The following is a 26,278-nucleotide window of genomic DNA, read 5'->3' as shown; positions in this document are numbered from 1 at the left end:
TGACAACTGGCCAGCTTGAGAGCTGAGGTTTATCCACATGGAAACTGAAAATTGGTCAAATTGGTAAAACAACAACAAAAGGTGCAAATGATATGGCCTTTGACCCTCTCCACTTCTTACAGTGTTTCCTATATCTAACCACATCTAATCATGTCCTCTGTGTCTGCTGTGTTTCCTTCCCAGTGTTTCCATGTGCCTTACTCTGCCCTCACCATGTTCCTCAGTACGGACCAGAAGGAGAGAGACTCGGCCACAGCCTACCGTAGGTCACTATTACGCAGACCTTAGGTTGTTTGATCAAATAATACCCCTCGCCTGTCATTCTGTTTTGATAGTACTTAATACTATAATAAATGTGTTATACTGCAGGTATGACCATGGAGGTGCTGGGTACTCTAGTTGGCGCTGCCATCCAGGGTCAGATCGTGGCGAGCGCACACACCCTGAAAAACTGCCCCCAGCACAACATGTCTGCCAGTCACCTAGGCAACGGCAGTGGGGCCGAGATCGTCAAGAGAATCGTTCACTCCCAGGACTTCCTGTCACATGCTGTAAGTGTCACCACGATAACAAACAACCAGACCTGAGGTGTTACCATGGTGATCCTATATTGAAAATAACTGTAACTGACTGTAGTGTCCTGAACTCACTCAGGGCTGTAGTGTCCTGAACTAACTCAGTGCTGTAGTGTCCTGAACTAACTCAGGGCTGTAGTGTTCTGAACTGACTCAGGGCTGTAGTGTTCTGAACTGACTCAGGGCTGTAGTGTCCTGAACTAACTCAGGGCTGTAGTGTTCTGAACTGACTCAGGGCTGTAGTGTTCTGAACTAACTCAGGGCTGTAGTGTCCTGAACTAACTCAGGGCTGTAGTGTTCTGAACTGACTCAGGGCTGTAGTGTTCTGAACTAACTCAGGGCTGTAGTGTCCTGAACTAACTCAGGGCTGTAGTGTTCTGAACTGACTCAGGGCTGTAGTGTTCTGAACTAACTCAGGGCTGTAGTGTCCTGAACTAACTCAGGGCTGTAGTGTTCTGAACTAACTCAGGGCTGTAGTGTTCTGAACTGACTCAGGGCTGTAGTGTTCTGAACTGACTCAGGGCTGTAGTGTCCTGAACTAACTCAGGGCTGTAGTGTTCTGAACTGACTCAGGGCTGTAGTGTCCTGAACTAACTCAGGGCTGTAGTGTTCTGAACTGACTCAGGGCTGTAGTGTCCTGAACTGACTCAGGGCTGTAGTGTTCTGAACTAACTCAGGGCTGTAGTGTTCTGAACTGACTCAGGGCTGTAGTGTCCTGAACTGACTCAGGGCTGTAGTGTTCTGAACTAACTCAGGGCTGTACTTTCACACTCATCTTTTCCTTTTACTTAACTTCTTTCTTTCCTTTTTTGAAGCCTCAGAGTTGAAAAGAAACATCAGGAAACAAGTTGAAGGTCAACAAGCATGAAAATTGTAAATTGTTGAAACTAAAAGGAATAGGATGAATGAATGTGAAGTTTGTGTTTGCAGACTGTCTAGCGGTGAGATCTAGTCTTACCAAATCAACCAACTTAAAGAGGGCTTCATATATTATTTATCATCCCAGGTTTTTAGTAAGAGACCACAGGTTAAATCTGAGCCTCTGCCCCAGCCCCCTCCCCTCCTCTCCCCTGGCACTGACCCCAGCCCCCCCCCCCTTCCCTGACATCAGCCATCAATCCCCCTCCCTGAAATAAGAGACCCCTCCCCACACTGAGGGGGCGACCACAGTCTGTGTGTGATTAAGGCTATTTTTATCACATTTAAAAACACATGAATGAACCCCAGACCCCAAACTCGACATGCAGTTTACTGAGATAAAGGAACCAACAATATTGAACATCTATTTCCGGCCTAAAACCAGCCAAACCCAGACCGGAACATTACATATTTTAATGTATCTGGTTGTTCATTTCCTAGAAGTAGACATACAGTCAATGAAAACATGAGTGAGACAACCTTGTGAATCTTGTGAACGCAGAGTGGTTTCTGGGTAGATAAAACACGGCGAGTGGGCTCCTGCCCAAACTGTTCCGTGTCGGGTTCGGACACGCCGCAGCTATTTAAGGGCTCGAGTGGTACCATTCCAAAGGATTCTGAGTAAACCCCGATGGCGCGGCCTTTTCACCACACATGGCCCTCTGTAGCCACGATGAGCACACACACACACACACACACACACACACACACACACACACACACACACACACACACACACACACACACACACACACACACACACACACACACACACACACACACACACACACACACACACACACACACACACACACAGAGCACTTTCACCACTGGATTCCTCCAGTCCCTCAGAAATGGCAAGATGTTTGATGTGAATAAGTAATAATACTAACATAGCAAACTAGCCCTTAATTGTTTACAGTAGGGCAGTGCAGTTCCTGTTGGGTTGAGAACATCTTCAAGGCTCTGTAGTATTTTGGTAGGTTGTATTTTAGGATCAGAATTCAATTGAGATCCTTTCCTGTTGTTCCTTGTATCTAAGATATACAGTGAATTCTGAGTGATCTGGTATCTGCAAGAGCGATATAAGGAGTTCTACCCTAAAATCAGAGGTCAATAAACACATTGTTATGTTTTAATGCAACTTTCAGATAAGGGTTGAAGTGAAGTAATTGGATGGAGATACATGATGGAGATTGAGGAAGGCTCAGTTCAGATGTCCTCCTTGTGTAACCAAAGAAAGAAAGATGTGAAGTGGACCCCAGGAAGAGTAGTTTAAAATAATACCTAATGGACATCTAAATTGAACAAATAAAGGTTAAATTTACACTGTTGTTTTCTTGCCTTTGTAGAATGAGGTGTACATGGTATATTGTTACTCTCTGTCCTTGCAGAATGAGGTGTACAGTAACAGTATATGATTGTTTATTCTCTCTACTTGCAGAAAGAGGTGTATATGATTGTTTATTCTCTCTACTTGCAGAAGGAGATGTATATGATTGTTTATTCTCTCTACTTGCAGAAGGAGATGTATATGATTGTTTATTCTCTCTACTTGCAGAAGGAGATGTATATGATTGTTTATTCTCTCTACTTGCAGAAGGAGATGTATATGATTGTTTATTCTCTCTACTTGCAGAAGGAGATGTATATGATTGTTTATTCTCTCTACTTGCAGAAGGAGATGTATATGATTGTTTATTCTCTCTACTTGCAGAAGGAGATGTATATGATCGCTGCTGGTGTGATTGGAGGAGTGTTTCTCATCTGCACTGTGGTCATGTTCCTGGGAGTCAAAGAGAGAGACGGTGAGTGTGTGCGTGTGTGTACTCACATATGTGCTTGTGTGTGTGTGTGTGTTTGTGCACACTCTTTCCCAGCAAGTGAGTGTGCTCCTCTCTCTTTCCCTTCACACATTTCATTCAAACGCCATTTGCAATGTATCAGTAAGCACAGTAGAACTCCGTTGACTTGTTTTGAGCCTTATTCTGACTGGACTATTTCTGGCCTCCATTTAGCTAGCTTCAGCCTCATGCAATGATTATCCAACTCAGGAAAACAAGGAGGATTAAGTGTTAAGTATTAAATGACATATCTTGTGTGTTTATACTGCACATGGAGGCTGTCAATGAACTGCTGACCTCTGTACCAGCAAACGTGTCAGTTCTGGTTCTCTGTACTTATACCCCCCCCCCCCACCCACACACAGAGCATAGCAATACTGCAATGCAGGGGCATCTACAGGGTTACCAGACTGGAGGGGAAGTCTCCCATTCGTGTCTCACTCATGCTTTTTTCTCTCATTGTAGAATGCTTGGTGCTTTGCGGGCTAGATTGAGCTATTTTTTTAGAGTGGGATAAAAGATGGAAACCAATGAAACTGTCTCTTTTGACACTTTCAGATCTCGTTCCTTTTCTTCCTCGCACAGATCCGTACATTTCGAAGACGGAGAAGCAGATCCCGTTCCACAAGGGCTTCATCCTGGTGATGCGACACGGTCCCTACCTCACTCTGACTGCTGCATTCCTCTTCATCTCCGTTGCCATTCAGGTGGGAACATTGATACACCCCTCTCAGACATGACACCCACAGTGGGATGGTAATGGGTGTTGTGTTATGATTGGGCCCAGAATGGCTCCAGATACAGCCTGCGTGCCATTGAATGTTGATTTGATCAAGAAAAATAGAGCAATCAGTGTGTTTGAGGAAATATGCTTGACAGCATCTCTCTCTCAGCTCCAAATCCATCCGATGATGATAGACAGACAGATAGACGGCACATTGTCATATTACAATGATGTAATATCTAGTTATTGTTATCATTATGAGAATTCTCAGTGGTAAACTTCTTGTATGACTGTGATCATATGGTTGGTTGGCATTGAAACTATAAAGTACAGCTTTGATAGGTTCCACCTCAAACATCTCAACTGCCGTATCTCACAAATCTTCCCTTAAATAATTTACTGTCAGCTCATCAGAATAGAAGGATTATATATCATTCAAGAGCAGGGATGAAACTTTGCGTTAGTCAGCAGCTTCTCCAGTGATTTGGCACCGTGGGCAGAGAGGATAGGACAGTGCTGAATATTCTGAATCTTTCTGAAGAACGAATGTGTGTGATATCTGATCTGATTTCCAGTTGGTGCAAAGCAACTTTGTCCTGTTCTGTACGCATGCAGTGGACCTGAGAGACCACTTCCAGAATATTGTGCTGACCATCCTGGTGAGTTCTGGTTTCAGACCTAGATCAATGTAACTAGAAACTTACATTTTCACACAAATGTCCTATTGACATCAGTGCATGGTTTTATATGACATTAGAGTATACTTAAAACCAAAAACAATAGTATAGCATGTTCTTAAAAATGATACTCCTCTTCCCAGGTATCTGCAGTAGTGAGCATCCCTTTGTGGCAGTGGTTTCTGGAGCGGTTCGGCAAGAAGAAGGCAGCCTTCTGTGGAATCACGGTAAGTGTCTGGGACAGGGTGGTGGTGATGCTCCACTGATGATAAAAACGTGCCACCTTGTGGACAAACATATTATTACTTCTGGAGATGCACTGATCAAAAATCTCCAGAGGGTTTTATAATACGCTATTACAAACAGGGATGGAGAGTAACGGATTACAAAAAAACTAGCTGTAGTCAGTGAAATTAGCAGCAAAATTATTTTAATCGGAATACAGATTATTTTGAAAAACTAGATGATTACTTTTTGGATTACTTTTCAAATCAGAAAGGATTTTTGCAAAAAAAATACATTGACATCTTTATGTTTTCTCAATGACATTCAATTCAGCATTGAAAAAAGGCGCAAGTTTAAGTTTGTTCCACCTGATCGATTCTGACCACAAGTCAGAGACCACTTTGATGACACACCAAATACGTTTGATGGATCCTTTTTGTCTTCTTCTATTGCCTCTTAAAGGGAAAGTAATCAGGTTGTGTTACTTAACTGATTTCAATTTTGGACAGGTAACTAGTAACTGTAATGGATTACATTTAGAAAGTAACCTACCCAACCCTGATTACAAATGTGTGTGCAACTATCTCATGCTGTGTGTATACAGTATGTACAGTGTGTGTGTGTGTGTGTGTGTGTGTGTGTGTGTGTGTGTGTGTGTGTGTGTGTGTGTGTGTGTGTGTGTGTGTGTGTGTGTGTGTGTGTGTGTGTGTGTGTGTGTGTGTGTGTGTGTGTGTTAATTCCTCTTACTCTCTCTCTCTTTCTGTCCAGTGGATCATGCCGTTCACAGTGATGCTGGTGTTCATTCCTAACCTGGTCGTAGCCTACGTAGTGGCTGTCTCTTCTGGACTCAGTGTGGCTGCATCACTCCTCCTACCATGGTGAGCCCAATTGAATTGTGCTGGCACAAAGGTCCTCTGTGGATGTGGTGTAGTTGTAGTACCACTAGCACTAGCCACTGGTTGTAGCTACAGTAGCAATAGTAAACATATTATTGGGGTGGTAAAATAGCCACAGTCCTTGTAGAATTACTATTCTATTGCTGTAATAGCAGCAGCCACTTCTCTCTGTCCATTCAGTGGTTAGAGCGTTGGGCCAGTAACCGAAAGGTTGCTGGATCGAAACCCTTATGCTGACAAGGTAAAAATCGGCCACTCTGCCCCTGAACAAGGCAGTTAACCCACTGTTCCCCAGTAGGCCATCATTGTAAATAAGAATTTGTTCTTAACTGACTTGCCTAGTTAAAGAAAGAATACAAAAATGTAATTCACCCCCTGGCATGATACAGTCACGCCTGGCTATGATGTCATGTTGATGAATGAGATATGTCTATAAACCTCAGGGGGGTGCTAAAGTCTCCACTTTCATTCTGTTATTACTGTTGTTTATAGCACATTGCCTTCCCATCTTCTTTTCTCCCTCTTCACCCTCCTGTCTCCCTCTCTCCTCCCTCCTTTCTCTATCACTATGTCCCTGCCTCCTCCGTACTTCCCTTCTCTCTCTAAATGACAGGGTTTATCGCGTGGGGTCATCATGCTGTGTATGTACACTATATATACCAAAGTATGTGGACACCTCTTCAAATTAGTGGATTTGGCTATTTCAGCCACACCGGTTGCTGACAGGTGTATGAAATCGAGCACACAGCCATGCAATCTCCATAGACAAACATTGGCAGTAGAATGGCCTTACTGAAGAGCTCAGTGACTTTCAACTTGGCACCGTCATAGGATGCCACCTTTTCTAACAAGTCAGTTCCTCAAATGTATGCCCTGCTAGAGCTGCCCCGGTCAACTGTAAGTGCTGTTATTGTGAAGTGGAAATGTCTAAGAGCAACAACGGCTCAGCTGCGAAGTGGTAGACCCCATAAGCTCACAGAACGCCAAGCATCTGCTGGAGTGGTGTAAAGCTCACCGCCATTGGACTCTGGAGCAGTGGAAACACATTCTCTGGAATGATGAATCACGCTTCACCATCTGGCATTCGGACGAATCTGGGTTTGGCGGTTGCCAGGAGAACGCTACCTGCCCCAATGCATAGTGCCAAATGGAAAGTTTGGTGGAGGAGGAATAATGGTCTAGGGCTGTTTTCTTGGTTCGGGCTAGGCCCCTTAGTTGCAGTGAAAGTAAATCTTAACGCTACAGCATACAATGACAATCTAGACGATTCTGTGCTTCCAACTTTGTGGCAACAGTTTGGGGAAGGTCCTTTCCTGTTTCAGCATGACAATGCTACTGTGCACAAAGCGAGGTACAGAAATGGTTTGTCAAGATCTGTATGGAAGAACTTGATTGGCCTGCACAGAGCCCTGACCTAAACCCCATCGAACACTTTTGGGTTGAATTGGAACGCCGACTGCGAGCCAGGCCTAATCGCCCAACATCCGTGCCCGACCTCGCTAATGCTCTCATGGCTGAATGGAAGTATGTCCCCGCAGCAATGTTCTCTCATCTAGTGGAAAGCCTTCCCAGAAGAGTGGAAGCTGTTATAGCAGTAAAGGGGGGACCAACTCCACATTAATGCCCATGATTATTGAATGAGATGTTCAACGAGCAGGTCTCCGCATACTTTTGGTCATGTAGTGTATGCCTGTCTGTCTTTTTATCTGGCTCCCGAGTGGTGCAGATTTCTAAGGCACTGCATCTCAGTGCTAGAGGTGTCACTACAGACCCTGGTTTGATTCCAGGTTGTATCACAACCGGCCGTGATTGGAAGTCCCATAGGGCGGCACACAATTGTCCCAGCATCGTACGGGTTAGGCTGTCATTGTAAATAAGAATTTGTTGTTAACTGACTTGCCTAGTTAAATAAAGGTTCAATAAAAAATTGAAATAAAATGATCTGGTGATTCCCCATCTGTGGTCGGAGCAGTTCGGCTACAGTTAGCTTCATCTTGTAATCATGTCATCACGTAGTAGCAGTCATTTCGCCAGGCCATTTAAACTCTGCTCTATGAGCACCATTGTAGCCATTTCATCCTCTAGCGCTATAAGTAGACTGCTCCTCCTCAGACAGATGGAGTCATCGAGACCGGTTGTATAACATGATGATGAGGTAGGCCTATAAGCTGTTGATGGGAGATGTTTCATGTAGTATTGTGTGTGTGTTGTGTTTCAGGTCGATGCTGCCAGATGTGGTGGATGACTTCCGTCTGGCCAACCCCTACTGTAAAGGCTATGAGGCCATCTTCTACTCCTTCTACGTGTTCTTCACCAAGTTTGCTGCTGGGATCTCTCTTGGAGTGTCTACCCTCTGCCTCGAGTGAGTCAGACAGACAGACAACATAAACACTAACACAAGAGTATTAAAGGCATTTATTACTGAAAATGGGATTTCCTTGGGAGTATCCATGCCTTACCTCGAGTGAGTCAAACACACAAACACTGATCCACATCAGGAGAAACATAAACAAGTTAACAACACTTCTGGCATCTCTCTTGGAGTGAGTCAGACACCACGAACACCAAGTCAGTTAAATAACACAGGAGTGAGATGTCTAGAGAGAAACACATAAACACAAGCCTGATGTATGCATTAATTGGCCATTGTAGTCTATTGTATTTATGAAACTGGTGAGTGTGTAACTGTCAGTATGATACAGGTGTGCATCTCTACAGGTTTTTAAGACACTGTACGTATCTCTTCAAGTTTGCTGTGTATAATACGTGTGTGTGTACTGGTATCTTCAGGTTTGCGGGTTATGACACGGGGGCATGCAGGCAGCCTGCTCAAGTAGCCTACACTCTGAAACTGCTCATAGGCGCTGCCCCGGTGGCCTTCATCATAACAGGCCTGTTGATACTGCTGCTCTACCCCATCAGTGAGGACGTCCGGCTCAGGAACAAACTCTGTCTGGAGGAGCTACGGTGAGGAACCCACACGTCTCTGTTGTCAGAAGTTGCTAGAACGTCACAGTGCTCTTGTAAAGTAATGTATATGACAATAAGGGGATACATGCTTATGACATGTCTGACAATGCATTATAAGTGTATCATAATGGTTTATTATACGCATGCTTAAGTGAAGTGTTACCAAACTGAGTATTTGGATCACAAAGATTGAGTGCAATAAGTGTACAGTACACCACCGTCTCTCACCACTGTCATTCCTTTAGGTTGAGTAAAATTACGGTGGCCTGAAATGGCTCAAATACCAACATACAGTACCTTCAATCTAAAAGTTGAAAATTGTCTTTCTTCTACAGGAAACAAAGCAGCATCAGCTCCAGAACGCTGGAGGATCTGAGCAATCCATGACCTGGGATGGAATGGACAGGAGAGGGATCACATGCGGCGGATTCCAGTTCCCCAACCGGAATATGACTTCTATTAGTGTATATTACACTGAGAAATAATCACATGATAGTTATGCTTTTATGTAAACATTTTAAGTTTGTTTCTGTATTTTCACATGAACCTGTAAAGAATAGCAATCTTGAATATACCTACAAGATAACCTTATTTATATAAATGAATGTATATCACTATTTGCTGTGTTTAGCGGACATTGCTGGTATTTATGAATGGTATCTGAGTATTATAATGTTTCGGGCTTAATAAATACTGTTGACTTTGGTTAGTAGACGGACTGAACCATGACTTCTTAACCTCAAATATAGTAGAGGAAGGTTCCATGTAAGTTCCATTTTGGGCTCTCGAGTGGCGCAGCGGTTTAAGGCACTGCATCTCAGTGCTAGAAGGTGTCACAGACACCCCTACAGACACCCTGGTTCGAATCCAGGCTGCATCACAACCGGCCGTGATTGGTCCCATTGGGCGGTGCACAATTGGCCCAGCATCGCCCGGGTTTTGCCAGTGTAGGCCCTCATTGTAAATAAGAATTTGTTCTTAACTGACTTTTAAACTTTTAAATAAAGGTTTAATATTCAATCATAAGTTGAGTGATGAAACTATCCATTTTAAACATTTGAAGGTTTTAATAATATACAATCGTACAACACACAAACAGGATACATCCCTTTGGGATTTGGTGGCAGCTACACTGAACTCTGCCAGCCAAAACACCACACTATCTTACCTCAGTACTCTGATTCAAAAAAGAGAACTTCATCTTGAACCAGATGGGCATATAATACAAAGCCCCAAAAAGTAAAATATAATCTCCCAAAGTCACTAAATGTAAACATTCTGTTTGAAAGGTGCTTCTTTCAAAAGTGTGTTGGATAATCCCCCAACTGAAAAAGTAACATTTGCCACACAGTACTACTTGTTCATAAAAAGCTGCCGAGGGGTTGAGTCTTTGCGTGTGCAGTTTTTAGATATGCAAGCACTGACATCTCATATGTGTTATGCTAGGCGGTAGTCCCATGCTTTGTGCTCTCTCCCACTATGCTGAAGTCTGTTTTGAGATTTATGCTGTGTTCAAGTCTCTGTGTTGGGGTAAGATTTGACTGGGCTGGAGGGAGATTTGACTGGGCTGGAGGGGCAGGGGTCTGGGCTGCCAGGGGTTCTGATGGGAGATTTCCTCTTTCCGTTCCTCACCGTCAACTCCTCTTTGGGTTTAAAAGTCAGGGGCACAAAGCCCTCTGCATCCGCTACCAGGACTATCCACAACGGACCTGGAACACAGGAGACAGGAGTTTCAAGTTTAAGGAAGTTTTTATTTAATTAATATTGTATTTATCCCCATGCTTTATAAGACTGTTTAACTTATATAAAACCATGAGAGTCATTGATTACATCCATTTAACCCTTCGAATAGATAGTACTAAGCTTTTCAACCAGTAAGTGTCTACTAATCATTTATAGAGCGGTTTTTGAAGTACAGTAACCACAACATACGGCTCTCTCAGATTGCTGCAAAAACCCTAACAGTGAAACTCCTGAATGGAGTGGTGTCATAAATACTCTATAAATAGTCTTGGAGTTGGCGGAGGCGTGCTGAGTGTGTATATTAGCAGAACGAACCCAGGGAGGGTGTGGTGGGGCTGTAAGCTGCTTCTGTTATAAACCTTTTAATCCACAGTAACCCTATAATCACTCCCATATTCAGCCTCTCCACCCATTAACTGAAGCACTCCGTTTAACACCAAATACTGTTGTTTAAAATGCATGTCCTTTTGGGGGGAGTGAAACAGAGATGTCATTATTTTGATATACAACATCTTCTCTAGTTAGTTGTAATAGCTGAGAGAAGCTCAGTAGTTCCTCAGTCTAGACTATGGGCTGAGGATATGGCGGGTGTTCTTATATGAATAGATTCCTGGAAACCTGAGGGCAAAGTTTTTTTTCTATCCCCGTCCACACGCACACACACACACTTCTGAGAAGACTACCCAATTTCCTCTTGAGGCATGCCTACATTGGGAAGAGCCAATAATGTCAGTCTGCAGATATGAATTGTGTTGATTTCTGTAAGCAGAGAATCACCCCGCTGTGTATGATGATGTCATATCGCTCAGTCTACCTTTAATCTCAAATAACTGGTAGAATTAAGCCTGGGGTATACATAGTGAAAACATAGAATCATCTCAAGCCTTAAGACTACAACCATGTGTTATTATTGGTATGGGGGAAGCCCATGGGCCAGATACGTACCATACACCATCTCTACTACAGTGACGTTGAAGAGCTCCTGAAGAACCTTCAGACACAGCTTCCCCTCACACAACAACACTGGCCTTCTCTCATCTATAAACACATTCTCAGACAGCTGCTTCTGCATGGAGGAGAGGGAAGAGATAGAGAGAGATAGATAGATGATACAGAGAGAGTGGAGGGGGGTTAGTTAGTACAATTCTGACCTCAAGAACACAGACAGTTATTGATGGATGCAACAGCAAGGCATCATTTCACAAATTGTGCTTTTAATCGCTCTTTCAGGAAGACCATAATAGCACACATAATAGAACACCATTATTAGCCAATGGTGGATTGCAAACTCTAGCCTGGAGAGTACATTAAAGTATGTCTCTACTGTATCTTCACCTTCAGAAAAGTCCCACCAAGTTCAACATTAGCCCTTTATGCAGATATCTGCTGAATGCTGAATCTGGGTGCTTTATACTCATACAGTTCCTTACTTTGTGTGTCTAATAGTGATGGGGGAAAATTATATATAGTTACATATCGCAATATTATTTTTGTACTCCCAAGTATCAATTTGTAAAAACACTTTTGCTACTTTAGGTAGAGCTGGTCGACTGTACCTGTGCTAAAACTCAGTTATTTTTCATCCTATAGCTTGTTCTCCATCTTCCTTTTAAACAGGGAGCTAACACGTTTTCAGCACTTTTATTTCCCTTACTGATCAAAACTCATTTTCTCATGCTCTCTCTCCAGCAGATATGAACAATATGTTTGGAACATCAAATCGCAATAAAAATATCAGTATTGAATCGCAATACATATATAATCGTAATACATATCGTATCGGCACCTAAGTATTGTGATAATATTGTATTGTGAGGTCCCTGGTAATTCCCAGCCCTAGCGTCTAACGTAACTTTATTATACAAAGGTGGGGCCTATACTTTCAATAAATAAGGTATTTCAACAAACATTATCTTTTAAAATATTGCTCTGAAAATCTCCAGCTTTTGCAGACATAGAAATGAAATATCCCAAATGAAGTAATATCTTGTAAGATGTAACCCCTACCTGACATGTGATATTAACGTATGGAGGATCACAGGCATTGGGGTAACTAGTCCCCAGACCCTTTTTGCCGTTCCGGGTGAAGTCCCTGATCTCTGTCAGACACTGTTGTACCTCAGAAAAACGAGAGAAAATCCTCTCCATGTTCTGAGACAGCTGCTCCAGGTTCCTCTCCTTCTCTCTGGGGGCCAAGGGGGTGGTTTTGGGCAGGGTGGGGAGCTCCGTGTGGGGCTTATCCCTAGGGTTGTAGTATGGGGAGCAGGTTTGACTTGACTCCCTGCTAGCCTGTCCTGCCATGGAGAGCATCGTCATTCGGTTGACGGGTTCCATGTCGAAGTTTTCGACCGTAATGGAGGAAGCGTTAGAGTGAGGTTGGTCAGAGGGGTGACAGAGGTCAGAGTAGGAGAAGTCGACTGAGCTGGTGACTGAGCTGGGCTCCGGGCTCCTCACCTCCTCCACCAGCCTCCTCCTGCTGCTCCCTGGAGAATGGGACTGGATTACACCTCCTCCCGGCAGCACCAGCTCCTTAATCTCGACAAGCTCCTGCTGCTCATCTTTAGAGAAGACATGCTTCGAGTGGCGTCTAATGGGGGATTCTCGATTCGGGGAGGGAGACACCGGGGTTCCTCCGTTGTAGACAATCTCCTTTGAGGCGAGGCGCAGGATGTATTTGTCCATATTGGAGGAGGGGAGGAAGGCAGGGTCGTTGGACTTCTGTCTGCCAATCATGAGGAGCAACATCTTGTCACCAAGAAAGCAAATGCCTTTGGGCCTCTCGTTTTTCTGTAAGGAGATCTGCTGGATGTTGGGCATGGTGGATGGTGTGATGCAGTAGATCAGTACCATGCTACATGTGTTGGAGGCCACTGCCACCGTGGAACCTCTGGAGTCAAAGGCCACGATGTCTGGCACCAGGATCCCAGGGATGCTGACCTTACTGGTGCTGGTGACTTTCCGTTCGTAGGTGACCAGGATAAGGTGAGACGAATCCTGTCCGGAGCCGGTCAGGTGGTCCCTGCGGCGCAGGTGTAAGAGTGGACTAGGGTCTGAGCGCCGGTGCTTGGCCAGGAGGTGGGTGAGGTCCATAGGGCCGCCCGAGGCAGAGCAGGAGAGGTAGGACCTCTCAGAGTCAAAGGACCTCCTGCGGGGGTCTATACAGCCATCCTCGTCCAACATCACCATAGGAGAAGAATGTCCAGGTAGGGAGGACTCTGAATCTGAGGACACGTCAAATGCTATGCCAGCGTTCAGCCCGCAGATCCTATCCAGAGGCAGCTCTGTAGCTACTGCCACCTGGGCCTCGCCTGTTGACTCGATGGCACAGATGTACCCGCCCACGTCAAAGATGGGGCAGAAGGAGCAGGCTAAAAGACTCTTCTGAACATCGTTATATATGTAGGAGTGAAGGGCGCTTCCTATAGCCAAAACCAGCCGGGTGCCATCTTTGGTCCAGCAGGCACAGTGGATGAGTCCACTCCCTTTAATATCAGCCTTGACTCTACGGTTGTCCACGCGGACGCAGAACAGCACAGAGGCATCTTTCTTAGTGAGGACAGAAAGGATGTCCATCTTGGGATGCCAGACACATCCCTCAGACAGAAGGGGGAATGGTTCGCTCATCTCACAGGTCTGAGTGCAGAGCAGCTTGTTCTGTTCCAGAGCGCTGAGCTGCAGCTGCCACACTGTGACATGTTTCTTGTGTTGGACGGCCAACAGGGCAGGAGCGCCGGAACAGCACAGAGGGCCCCAGGAGAGGCCGAAGACATGCTCAAATTGACCGATGACGTTGGTGTCGCCGAATTTGACTTCGCAGTTGGCATAGTAGAGGGAGGTGAGGCAGACCTGCTTCCCGTCAGTCCAGGCTATCCCGTGGACAGGGTGGATGGTTTGGTGTAGCGTGTTCAGACCAGACCTCAGCAACTTGGCTTTGCCCAGTTCCATACTGAGAGTCAAGCAAGTACAGATTAATCCAAACGGAGAGAGAAACAATGATCAGTAACATTGATTAACAATCACTCATTCAATAGCATTGATGAGAGCAGAGGATATCGGTCATGAGGATTTTGCCGGCAGAAGACCAGTTCCAGCTATCTTGACTGCCATCCCACACTAAGAACAGGACAAGCCTATCTTGTCCTGTGCCTCTGGCATCCCTAATCCCCTCTGCCTGAGGGTTACACCCCAGGGCCAGGCCAGAGCTGAGCTGATTAGTCCAAATGACCTTAGCCACGCAGATCAGATAGGTTATATTAGACTCCAGCTTTACAGAGGAACCAGTGGTGTAAAGTACTTAAGTAAAATTACTTGAAAGTACTATTTAAGTCGTTTTTTGGGGTATCTGTACTTTACTATTTATATTTTTGACAACTTTTACTTATTCCTAAAGAAAATCTTGTACTTTTTACTCCACACATTTTCCCTGACAACCAAAATTACTCGTTACATTCTGAATGCTTAGCATGACAGGAAAATGGTTAAATTCACGCACTTATCAAGAGAACACGTGGTCATCCCTACTGCCTCTCGCCTGGCAGACTCACTAAACACAAATGCATATTTTGTAAATAATGTTAAAACAAGAAAATTGTGCCGTCTGCTTTGCTTTAATATAAGGATGTGAAATTATTCATGACTTTTGATAATTAACTATATTTTAGCAATTACATTTAGTATATTTAAAACCAAATACTTTTAGAATTTTACTCAAGTAGTATTTTACTGGCGGACTTTGACTTTAGTAACTTTCTAATAAGGTATCTATACTTTTACTCAAGTATGACAATTGGGTACTTTTACCACCACTGAGAGGAACTGGTATCTGTGTTGTTGTTGTGACGTCAAACTGTATTATTAGCTGGCTAGCTAACTAAACTAGAAGTAGAGCTAATCGCTTTTGGCAGACACATTTGACCTTAGTCTTGTAAGGAGGAGTTTTGTTAAGAGCCGCGATGCTCGGTCACACGCATCGCTTGCGGCACGTTTTTTGGGGTGCATAATGTTTCATATCGGCGAGAAATAATTTTCAAAAAACAAAAGGTTAAATTGATATGCACCATTATAGGGTTAGGGTTCCCACGTGGCCAATTAGCTTTCTGCGTCTCCCGAACGCCGTTCTAACAGTGTACAGCACAGGGGTTTGGTGGCACCTTCATTTGGGAGAACAGGTTCGTGCTAATGACTCCAGCGAAATTAGTGGAATGGTAACTAATACATCAAACACATAGTTTCCAGATGTTTGATGCCATTCCATTTGCTCCGTTCCAGACATTATTTATGAGACGTTCTCCCCTCAGCAGCCCCCTGTGATGTACTATAAGTGTGTATTTTGCGTTTGTGAAATTGTTTTGATATGATATGAAAGTAGAGGGATTTATGTTTCTGGAACCGTACCGCAATTGAGAATCGATTCACTTTTAGATGGAGTATTTGGCTGTTTTGGCTTTCAAAGTCAATTCGCCCTTAAACAGAAGATGTAAGGTCCTTAGACTAAGGAGTAACGTTGGGCTCATTATGTCCAATATTGAGCTGCCTGAAGACCTAATGTTAAACAAGGATTGCCTCGTACCCAAATCCAGACGTCTTTCGTCCAATGACTTATGTGTAATGTATTGGAACAGTCATGATCAAGGGCTAGGTCTTGAGGTAGGTTATTAATTTGTGCTAGCTAGAATTAGTATCATATTCACATCAAATGCAATTAAACCTAGACGGTCAAGTCAAAAGCTATTACAGCAAAGATTTGCTATTATCAACTGCAATTTAGGTTATAAAGCTAGCTACTCAATAATATTAGAAAATCATTTACCTGACAGTTACTGGATAGCTATCTACAGTAGCTGTCATTTTTGGGGGCTGTCCAGCTTATAACACATGTAGCTAACGTTAGCTAGCTAAATCCATCAGGAACAAGCCAACTAGTGAAGTAGCTATATGGCGAATACGTTCTTTAGGCACGAAATTATATGCACAAACGTGTCATTACATGCCTCGATTGTCTTGTCAAACCATAAACCTCGATCACATTTCCCAATTTTATTTCACTTTTCCAGGGTTGAAAGTTGGTTTCATGAACTGGAATTGAAAGACGAGGCAATAGAAAAGCATTGTGGGTCTTGAAGTTTATGGGAAGTCTGGTGTATTTCATGTGTTGACCACTTGGGGGCCTTCTTGTCCACGGTCAGTGCCAGGTCAGAGCTCAGTCACAGCTCTGTCCCCTGCTTAGGCGCTGTACATTTTGGGTCTCCCTAAACTGAGACAGAGGATGAGATTTGTGTCGAGGTTGGGTATCTCATGTTAAGGTTTTTTCACATTCTTTTAATACAGGGCTTGTTCGACATTGCAGCCGACCTTGCAAGCGACTGTCGATTGACTGATCTACAAATCACCTAGCGTCATAAATAACTACTCATTATTATTTGTAGAGCAGTCAGTCACAATTTACCCGATACATAACGGTTGATCCTCTCGAACACGGCCACAATCCTGCATTTTTCAGACTTGATAACTCGATCAGTGGTCGGCATTGCTGGAGCTTGCATGCGCCTTTTAACCACCGACATAGACTAGACACCAAACCTGCTTTATTTTATGCTTTTGCAACCACCATCGCTTTTTATTATAATGGGTGTGGAAATCGAAATAATATCCCCAGGAGATGGTAAGTTTTGCTACATTTGATTTTGGATCGTTATCTGCTGCGTTTGTTTATTTATTTAGCTAGCTAATGTTAGCCATTACGAAATTGTGGGAGATTATGTGTTATTATTATCATGATGCCGTGGGAACGTTTGACGGATTTACAGCCAGTGGAAATTATTTAGCTGCATGTTTATTTCATACTGCACAACGTGGGCTACATTTATTCTTCAAGCTCCATACATGTTCCTCGGTCACGACATGGAGTGATCCAGCTTTTGTCAAATTAACGTCAGATTTTACTTTTCGTAGCAGGTTAGAAGAATTTACACAGCAGGTTAGGATAATTAACGTAGCTGGTTAGGAGAAGTAGGCTAAAGTAAGACAAATAGTTAGGGTTAATTTGATAAAGGCTGGATCCATGACCCTCTCACATATCGTTCTAGAACTCTCGGCATTAATGCCAACCTTCTTCTATGGCCAGCTCCTTCTATTGGGATTGCTGCTTTTACCTGTATTAACACTGACTTTAAGTATTATTTCGATATTACGCAGTGTGTATGTTGATAGTAAAAAGAATACGATGTTGTTACTTCCAATAATTTGATGTAACAACATTTCATAAAGAGTGCATGTCAGTCATCATAAGGGCACATCCTATTATTACAGTGAATGCCACACACACACACACACACACACACACACACACACAAAATACATTTGACTAAATATTGTTTGTTTTCATTTCAACAGCAAGGACTTTCCCAAAGAAGGGCCAGACGTGTGTTGTTCATTACACAGGTAAAGAGTGTGTGACAAAAGAGCATCTGGTTGGGAAATTATTGTTTTGTTTTTCACTAGGTGGGTCATTCTCTGCCTGGGGGTTGTCTCTCAGACATCCAGGTCAGACAGACAGGAAAGACAAAGTAAATGTGAACATTCCGTCTTGGTGATAAAACGTTTATTACATGTTTATAACGTGTATATGGCGTGTAGGGCTGACCACATTTAGTCAACTGGTCGATTGTTTGGTTGTTAGGCTGTTGGTCGATCGAGATTTCTTTACTTGAGCAGTAGCAAAAAATATATATATAATCATGGTGCAAGACACCTGTCCTATTTGTGCATGTCTGAGTGGACTAATCCATTGTGGAGGCCGTGGGGATGGCACAGTCAATCAGTCTAAAGCATGTGCTACTGAAGTTGTATATGGTTAAGGACAATGGTGCAACACTAATCAAAATAATATTATTTTATAACAAATTCTCTTTCTCCCGCTTTTAATAGTGGTCGCTGTCCGCAGTTCTGAAACATCAGTGCGCTGTTGAATTGGTGCTTTTTCTTAGACCATGTTGGGATGTGCATAATAGCAAAGTTGTCCTCCCGAGTGGCGCGGTGGTCTAAGGCACGCTGACATGGTCGCCAGGTGTATGGTGTTTCCTCCAACACATTGGTGCGGCTGGCTTCCGGGTTAACCTCTACAGAGTACCTAACCCGGATCCGGGAGCACCCCCCACACTGATTAGCATCGCTAGCATAGCGTCACAATTAAATAGTAGCATCTAAATATCATTAAATCACAAGTCCAAGACACCCAATGAAAGACACAGATCTTGTGAATAAAACCACCATTTCAGATTTTTTAAATGTTTTACAGGGAAGACACAATATGTAAATCTATTAGCTAAACACGTTAGCAAAATGACACCATTTTCTTACTCCAACAGTTTCTTACTCCATCAGGTGCTATCACCAATTCGGCTAAACTAAGATATTGATAGCCACTAACTAACAAACAAATTCATAAGATGACAGTCTGATAACATATTTATGGTATAGCATAGTTTTTTTTTTTTAAATGTGCATTTTTCAGGTATAAATCACAGTTCTACATTGCAGCTGCAATCTGATATAGTGCTGATGCAGCTAGAACAATTACAGAGACCAACATTATATAACTAATTACTTGTCTTAAAACATTTCAGAAAAAATACACAGCGTACAGACATTGAAAGCCCAACATCTGGTGAATCCAAACAATATTTCAGATTTTTTAAATGTTTTATAGCGAAAACAAAATGTATCGCTAAATTAGCATAACCAGGCCAGCCAGAACCGGCTGGACGCGCCCGACCAGTTCACATGCACGACAGATATATGAAATAACATCGTAAATTGGGTCTTACTATTGCTGGTCTTTCATCAGAATGTTGATCAAGGTGTCCTTAGTCCTGATGAGTCGTTCAATCCATTCACAATGGCAACCTCCCCTCTTCATTTAGCCTGGGTACTGGTCGACTGGCACGGTCCATGTCCAAAGTTAAAAAACTCAAAGAACGGAACACGGCAAAACTCCCGAAAAAATTCTAATAATCTGATTAAACTATATTGAAAAAACATACATTACGGTGATATGGTCACATGTATCAAACAAACTTCGACACGGAGATAGTTTTCATCCGTAACGTCAGCATAACAAAAGACAATGCCACCTCTGAAAACGCGCATTTCAGAAACCGGAAGTTGTCGGTCACGCTAAAGAAATAGGTCTTATTTCACGTCAGTACAAGATAAACAAAAAATTTCTCCTCTGACGTCTTCCAGACACCCAGAGGAAGAAGAAGGAAGTGTGATTCGGGTCATAGGTGGCGTGACCATATATAGGCAGAGCGTTGAAGCGAGCATACACATCTTGCAATCTTCTTCTGGCTCAGGGAAAGTGCTGTGAAATGACCTGTGTTTGACTCAGAGACTCAATTGGAATGGTTTTAGAAACCATAGCTTGTTTTCTATCCAATGGTATATGGTTATATGCATATAGTAACAGCAATAATTGAATAAGAGGCAGTTTAATCTGTAGAGGCAATTATGCTAATGCGAAACAGCACCCCCTGTATTCTCAAGAAGATAAGCGGGCATTGTTTCATGAAGCAGTGAGGCTTGGCTGGGTTGTGTTTCGGAGGATGCACAGCTCTCGACCTTCGACTCTCCCGAGTCCGTACGGGATTTACAGCGATTGGATACCACGAAATTGGGGAGAAAAAGAGGCAAATAAAAAAGTACAAATTATTTTGAGCAAAGTTAACCAGTATATTGGTGTTGAGAACAATGTGGCGGAGTTAGCAGCAGAGTTCGGACACAAGAAAAAAGCCCTTGCCTTAATTGTCTAAGAAAATTAATTAACTTTATTAGGGCTATAATCATTAGCCTAACTCATAAATGTGCCTGGCTTTATAAATTATCCGTATACAGTACCAGTCAAAAGTTTGGACATACCTACTCATTCAAGGGTTTTGCTTTATTTTTACTATTTTCTACAATGTAGAATAATAGTGAAGACATCAAAACTATGAAATAACACATATGGATTCGTGTAGTAACCCAAAAAGTATTAAACATATCAAAATATATTTTATATTTGAGATTCTTCAAAGTAGCCACCCTTTGCCTTGATGACAGCTTTGCACACTCTTGAAATTCTCTCAACCAGCTTCATGAGGTAGTCACCTGGAATGCATTTCAATTAACAAGTGTGCCTTGTTAAAAGTTAATTTGTGGAATTTCTTTCCTTCTTAATGCGTTTGAGCCCATCAGCTGTGTTGTGACAAGGTAGGTGTGGTACACAGAAGATAGCCCTATTTGGTAAAAGACCAAGTCCATATTATGGCAAGAACAGCTCAAATAAGCAAAGAGAAATGACAGTCCATCATTACTTTAAGGCATGAAGGTCAGTCAATCCGGAAAATGTCAAGAACTTTGAACGTTTCTTCAAGTGCAGTCGCAAAAACCATCAAGCGCTATGATGAAACTGGCTCTCATGAGGACCGCCACAGGAAAGGAAGACCCAGAGTTACCTCTGCTGCACAAGGATAAGTGCATTAGAGTTAACTGCACCTCAGATTGCAGCCCAAATAAACGCTTCAGGGTTCAAGTAACAGACATCTCAACATCAACTGTTCAGAGGAGACTGTGTGAATCAGGCCTTCATGGTCAATTTGCTGCAAAGAAACCACTACTAAAGGACACCAATAATAATAAGAGAATTGCTTAGGCCAAGAAACACGAGCAATGGACAATGGACAATTGGAAATCTGTCCTTTGGTCTGATGAGTCCAAATTTGAGATTTTTCGTTCCAAACGCCTTGTCTTTGTGCAATGCAGAGTAGGTGAACGGATGATTGTCAGCAAAATAATATATATAATAATATCCCTCCTTTTTCATGATCTTCTTCTTATTATGATCGTCATTTTAATAATAAATAACGTTATTAACATTAGTAGGCTTCGTAGCCAATAGCAGCCTTGTATAAATACCATCGAGCTGTAATGCCTAAAAGTGCATCCTGTTTAGTCTTAATAACGTAACTTACTTAGGCCTCTATTTCAATACTTATATAGGCTACTGTATCACTCAATCAATCATTCATTCGTTCATGTGATCATATAGCATATGAGTCATTTATGATGTGAAATGCAATGAAGCATTTTAGTAAAAAAAGAAATTGACCCTTGAATAATTAGCATGAACAATAAATAAACCGTTCCATTTTGGCATGGTTTTTGGTCTTTGCTGTAATAAAGGCTTTACAATTAAAAAAACAACAACATTACAACAGACCCTCTGGTATGCTTTGACGGCCGTGATAGAACTTACCACCACAAAAGGACCAAGCAGCGTGGTAAGGGGGACTAGGGAGGAAATCCTGGACGGTAAAGGACTCTGGAGGCAGGCTGGGGAATATCGCCGTCCCAAGGAGGAGCTGGAGGCAGCAAAGGCGGAACGGCATCGTTACGAGAGAACACGGCTAGCAAGGAAGCCCGAGAGGCAGCCCCAATAATTTTTTGGGGGGGGTGGCACACGGGGAGATTGGCAGAGTCGTGTTATAGACCTGCGCCAACTCCCCGTGCTTACCGTGGCGAGCGTCGTACTGGTCAGGCAACGTGTCTCCAGTGCGTGTTAACAGCCCGGTGCGCTACATCCCAGCTCCCCGCATCTGCCGGGCTAGGGTGAGCATCCAGCCAGGACGGATGGTCTCAGCGCGCCTGGTCTCAGCGCGCCTGGTCTCCAGTGCATCTCTTCAGCCCAGGATATCCTGCGCCGGCTCTGCGCACTGTGTCTCCGGTACGTCTGCACAGCCCAGTGCGTCCTGTGCCAGCGCCCCGCATTTGCAGGGCGAAGATAACCACCCAGCCAGGACGGGTTGTGCAGGCTCTAAGCTCGAGACCTCCAGTGCACCTCCACGGCCCAGTGTATCAGGTGCCTCTGCCAAGGACAAAGCCTCCTGTATGTCTCTCCAGCCTGGTGAGTCCTGTGCCTGCGCCCAGAACTAAGCCTCCTGTATGTCTCCCCAGCCTGGTGAGTCCTGTGCCTGCTCCCAGAGCCAGGCGTCCTGTGTGTCTCTCCATTCCAGTGATGATCCATGGCAAAAAGCCTCCAGTGATGATCCATGGCACAAAGCCTCCAGTGATGATCCATGGCACGAAGCCTCCAGTGATGATTCATGGCAAGAAGCCTCCAGTGATGATCCATGGCACGAAGCCTCCAGTGATGATCGCAAGAAGCCTCCAGTTATGAACCATGGCACGAAGCCTCCAGTGATGATCCATGGCAAGAAGCCTCCAGTGATGATCCATGGCACGAAGCCTCCAACGACGGCCTCCAGTCCGGAGCCCCTAGCGACGGGCTCCAGTCCAGAGCACCCAGAGCCCCCAGGTCTCCTTAGGTAGCCCTTTTCCCTCCTTTCAGGGTGGGAAGTTGTCTTTGTTTGTGGCACTATAGCCTTAACTTCTTATGGCTGCAGGGGCAGTATTGAGTAGCTTGGATGAAAGTGCACAGAGGTGCCCAAAGTAAACAGCCTGCTCCTCAGTCATAGTTGCTAATATATGCATATTATTATTAGTATTGGATAGAAACCACTCTGACGTTTCTAAAACTGTTTGAATTATGTCTGTGAGTATAACAGAACTCATATGGCAGGCAAAAACCTCAGAAAAAATCAAAACAGGAAGTGGAAATTCTGAGGCTGGTGGATTTTCAACCAAGATCCTATTGAAATCACAGTGATATGTGGATGAGTTTGCACTTCCTACGGCTTCCACTAGATGTCAACAGTCTGTAGAACCTTGTCTGATGCCTCTACTGTGAAGGGGGGCCGAATGAGAGGGGAATTAGTCAGGTCTGCCATGACCTGACCATGCACGTTCCACATGAGAGGGAGCTTTGTTCCATCGCTCATCTGAAGTCAATGTAATTTCTCTGGTTGGAACGTTATTCAAGATTTATGTTAAAAACATTCTAAAGATTGATTCAATACATCGTTTGACATGTTTCTACTGACTGTTACGGAACTTTTGGACATTTCGTCAGCTTTTAGTGAACGCGCTTCCTGACGTTGGATTTGTTTACCAAAAATAGCTATTTGGACATAAATGATGGACATTACCGAACAAAACTAACATTTCTTGTGGGTGTCCTGGGAGTGCATTCCGACGAAGATCAGCAAAGGTAAGTGAAGATTTATAATGCTTTTTATGAATTTTGTTGACTGCACAATTTGGCGGGTAACTGTATGACTTGCTTTTGTGGCTGAACGCTGTTTTCAGATGATTGAATATTGTGTTTTGCCGTAAAGCTTTTTGAAATCTGACACAGCGGTTGCATTAAGAACAAGTGTATCTTTAATTCTATGTAAAACATGTATCTTTCATCAAAGTTTATGATGAGTATTTCTGTTATTTGACGTGGCTCTGCAATTTCTCAGGATATTTTGGAGGCATTTCTGAACATGGCGCCAATGTAAACTGAGGTTTTTGGATATAAATATGAACTTAATCGAACAAGACATATATGTATTGTGTAACATGAAGTCCTATGAGTGTCATCTGATGAAGATCATCAAAGGTTAGTGATTCATTTGATCTATGCTTTTTGTGACTCCTCTCTTTGGCTGGAAAAATGGCTGAATTTTTCTGTGAGTTGGTGGTGAACTAACATAATCGTTTGTGGTGCTTTCGCTGAAAAGCATATTTGAAAGCTGACACTTTGGTGGGATTAACAACAAGATTGTCTTTAAAATGGTATAAGATACATGTATGTTTGAGGAATTTTAATTATGAGATTTCTGTTGTTTGAATTTGGCGCCCTGCACTTTCACTGGCTGTTGTTATAACCCGTTAACGGGATTGCCGCCATAAGAAGTTAAGCTTCACGGTCGTTTTTGTATTGTTTTTGTCGGCGTCATCCTAATAAGAAGGAATATGTACGCTTACCACGCTGCGCTTTGGTACACTTCCTTTGACGGCCGTGACAATCTGACTTCCCCTTTACCTCCTGAGCAAGCAGTGAACATTCTCCCGCTTCGAGTTTATATGTCACATCCTCTGCATCCATTTTGTTGTCACGTGTTACAGTGTTCGGAGTTTATTATAACCAATTTTTGGTTATGATATGCCATAGGTCCTATTGGTCACATGCATGCGATGCATGCGTCATGTAAAGATGGTAAGGGTTGAGGGAATAGGGAATGTTTTTCCTTAACAAATGAGGGATTTTGGTAACAAAACTTTTTTCAGAAATGGCTGTAATTATGTTGCAGCTTCAGCATCACGGATAGCGCGATAAACACTGTTAATGTTCTGTGGTGGTCACTGCAGCAGGGATGAGAGAGAGACAACGGGTGCTAGTCAAACAGTCACTCGCTGTCATTTTCTTTTTTACACAGCGCAGCAAGTCTGAGCCCGGCCCGGCGCAACCAAATCAATTGCGGTCGGACTCTCTCTAGTCATTTGTGTGTCTTAATGATTTCATCAAACAGAGCGCTTAAAGCATCAGACAAGCTCAGTGCATATAGTTGATTTGATTAAAACACATAAGATGTGTCTATATGGAAAAATACATGTTTTAACATTTCGACCATTCGATTGCTCGAAAGAACAGATGACTGTCGGGCGACTAAGATTATTTTTTTTGTCGGGGACTGCCCTAATGGCATGTGTGTTGAGGTAACCAGACGTCCCCGCTTTCGGGGACAGTCTCCGAATTTGGTGACCTGTCCCTGGCTAGAGTTGTCCCCGGAAATGCCCCCAATTAACCTGCAGAAAGAAAACAACTCTGAAGTTAAATTGAGGCTGATATTTCAATAATCAAAACACTGTGTCCAATCAGATTTGCATGTGAAAATTGTTTCACTCATTTAACTCATTTATTGCTGCAGATGTTTTATGAGAACATTTGAACAGTGACACATTGTAAACACTGCATGAACAACCATTCTGATGGCCAGATAGTCCATCCAACAGCATTGGCTACCAAACCTGGGTGATTCAAAAATGACTTGATAAACTAAGATTAAGAACTGTGAAGTCGTAATCCATTGCTGGTCACCGTAGTGTGAGTGTATGTGCACCAGTTTATGTCTTCTTAGAAGACATGGCTGGAACTCTACTACAAGTGAAGTTTAATACACCTTTAATATTTGGTGGTGATCAATGTGCTTTCAAAACATTTTCGGCACTGAGCAAATGTCAAGTCTGCTGAGCGCAAACTTGAACGTTGTGAAAATTCTGTGCAACTTTTGTGCGCATTTACTGTGAACACCGAGGCTGTACATGCTTTAAGTTACAGTTTTACTGTGAACACTGAGTCTGTACCCGCTTTAAGTTACAGTTTTACTGTGAACACTGAGGCTGTACATGCTTTAAGTTACAGTTTTACTGTGAACACTGAGGCTGTACATGCTTTAAGTTACAGTTTTACTGTGAACACTGAGGCTGTACATGCTTTAAGTTACAGTTTTACTGTGAACACCGAGGCTGTACATGCTTTAAGTTACAGTTTTACTGTGAACACTGAGGCTGTACATGCTTTAAGTTACAGTTTTACTGTGAACACCGAGGCTGTACATGCTTTAAGTTACAGTTTTACTGTGAACACTGAGGCTGTACATGCTTTAAGTTACAGTTTTACTGTGAACACCGAGGCTGTACATGCTTTAAGTTACAGTTTTACTGTGAACACTGAGGCTGTACATGCTTTAAGTTACAGTTTTACTGTGAACACTGAGGCTGT

At 43.2% G+C, this 26,278-nt stretch overlaps 3 protein-coding genes across 4 annotated transcripts in view; 2 read left to right on the top strand and 1 right to left on the bottom strand.

Annotated features, from left to right (window-relative positions):
• Positions 1–9,855, top strand: part of LOC129825335 (sphingosine-1-phosphate transporter MFSD2B-like) — a 21,504-nt gene extending 11,649 nt beyond the window's left edge. Inside the window, exons 3-12 of the mRNA XM_055885351.1 lie at positions 184–262; positions 370–551; positions 3,211–3,301; positions 3,923–4,044; positions 4,637–4,720; positions 4,882–4,965; positions 5,732–5,841; positions 8,078–8,221; positions 8,650–8,826; positions 9,165–9,855. Coding sequence (XP_055741326.1) covers positions 184–262; positions 370–551; positions 3,211–3,301; positions 3,923–4,044; positions 4,637–4,720; positions 4,882–4,965; positions 5,732–5,841; positions 8,078–8,221; positions 8,650–8,826; positions 9,165–9,216 — 1,125 coding nt within the window. The 3' untranslated portion in view covers positions 9,217–9,855. The remainder of the gene's footprint in view (positions 1–183; positions 263–369; positions 552–3,210; positions 3,302–3,922; positions 4,045–4,636; positions 4,721–4,881; positions 4,966–5,731; positions 5,842–8,077; positions 8,222–8,649; positions 8,827–9,164) is intronic.
• A 15-nt stretch (positions 9,856–9,870) lies between these two features.
• LOC129825334 (WD repeat and coiled-coil-containing protein-like) lies at positions 9,871–16,688 on the bottom strand. The gene is made up of 4 exons (XM_055885350.1): positions 16,382–16,688; positions 12,580–14,518; positions 11,518–11,638; positions 9,871–10,538 (listed from the first exon to the last, which is right to left on the bottom strand). Exons 1-4 carry the CDS (start codon positions 16,417–16,419, stop codon positions 10,342–10,344), a joined length of 2,295 nt encoding a protein of 764 aa, XP_055741325.1. The 5' UTR covers positions 16,420–16,688; the 3' UTR covers positions 9,871–10,341.
• The window catches only part of LOC129825336 (peptidyl-prolyl cis-trans isomerase FKBP1B-like), a 29,552-nt gene continuing 19,156 nt past the window's right edge, over positions 15,883–26,278 (top strand). The window contains exons 1-2 of one of the 2 annotated variants that reach the window (XM_055885353.1): positions 15,883–16,218; positions 17,965–18,012. Coding sequence is in view for 1 of the 2 variants with exons in the window: in XM_055885352.1 (XP_055741327.1) it covers positions 17,164–17,233; positions 17,965–18,012 (118 nt within the window). In the remaining variant the exon portion in view is untranslated. Of the gene's footprint in view, positions 16,219–16,771; positions 17,234–17,964; positions 18,013–26,278 lie in introns of those variants that run through there. The other variant, XM_055885352.1, reaches the window with a different exon arrangement.

Source organism: Salvelinus fontinalis, chromosome 27 (genome assembly GCF_029448725.1).
Source record: "Salvelinus fontinalis isolate EN_2023a chromosome 27, ASM2944872v1, whole genome shotgun sequence".
Lineage (NCBI taxonomy): Eukaryota > Metazoa > Chordata > Actinopteri > Salmoniformes > Salmonidae > Salvelinus > Salvelinus fontinalis.
Note: the sequence above shows the minus strand (reverse complement) of the source record. Positions and strands in the feature narration are given on the sequence as shown.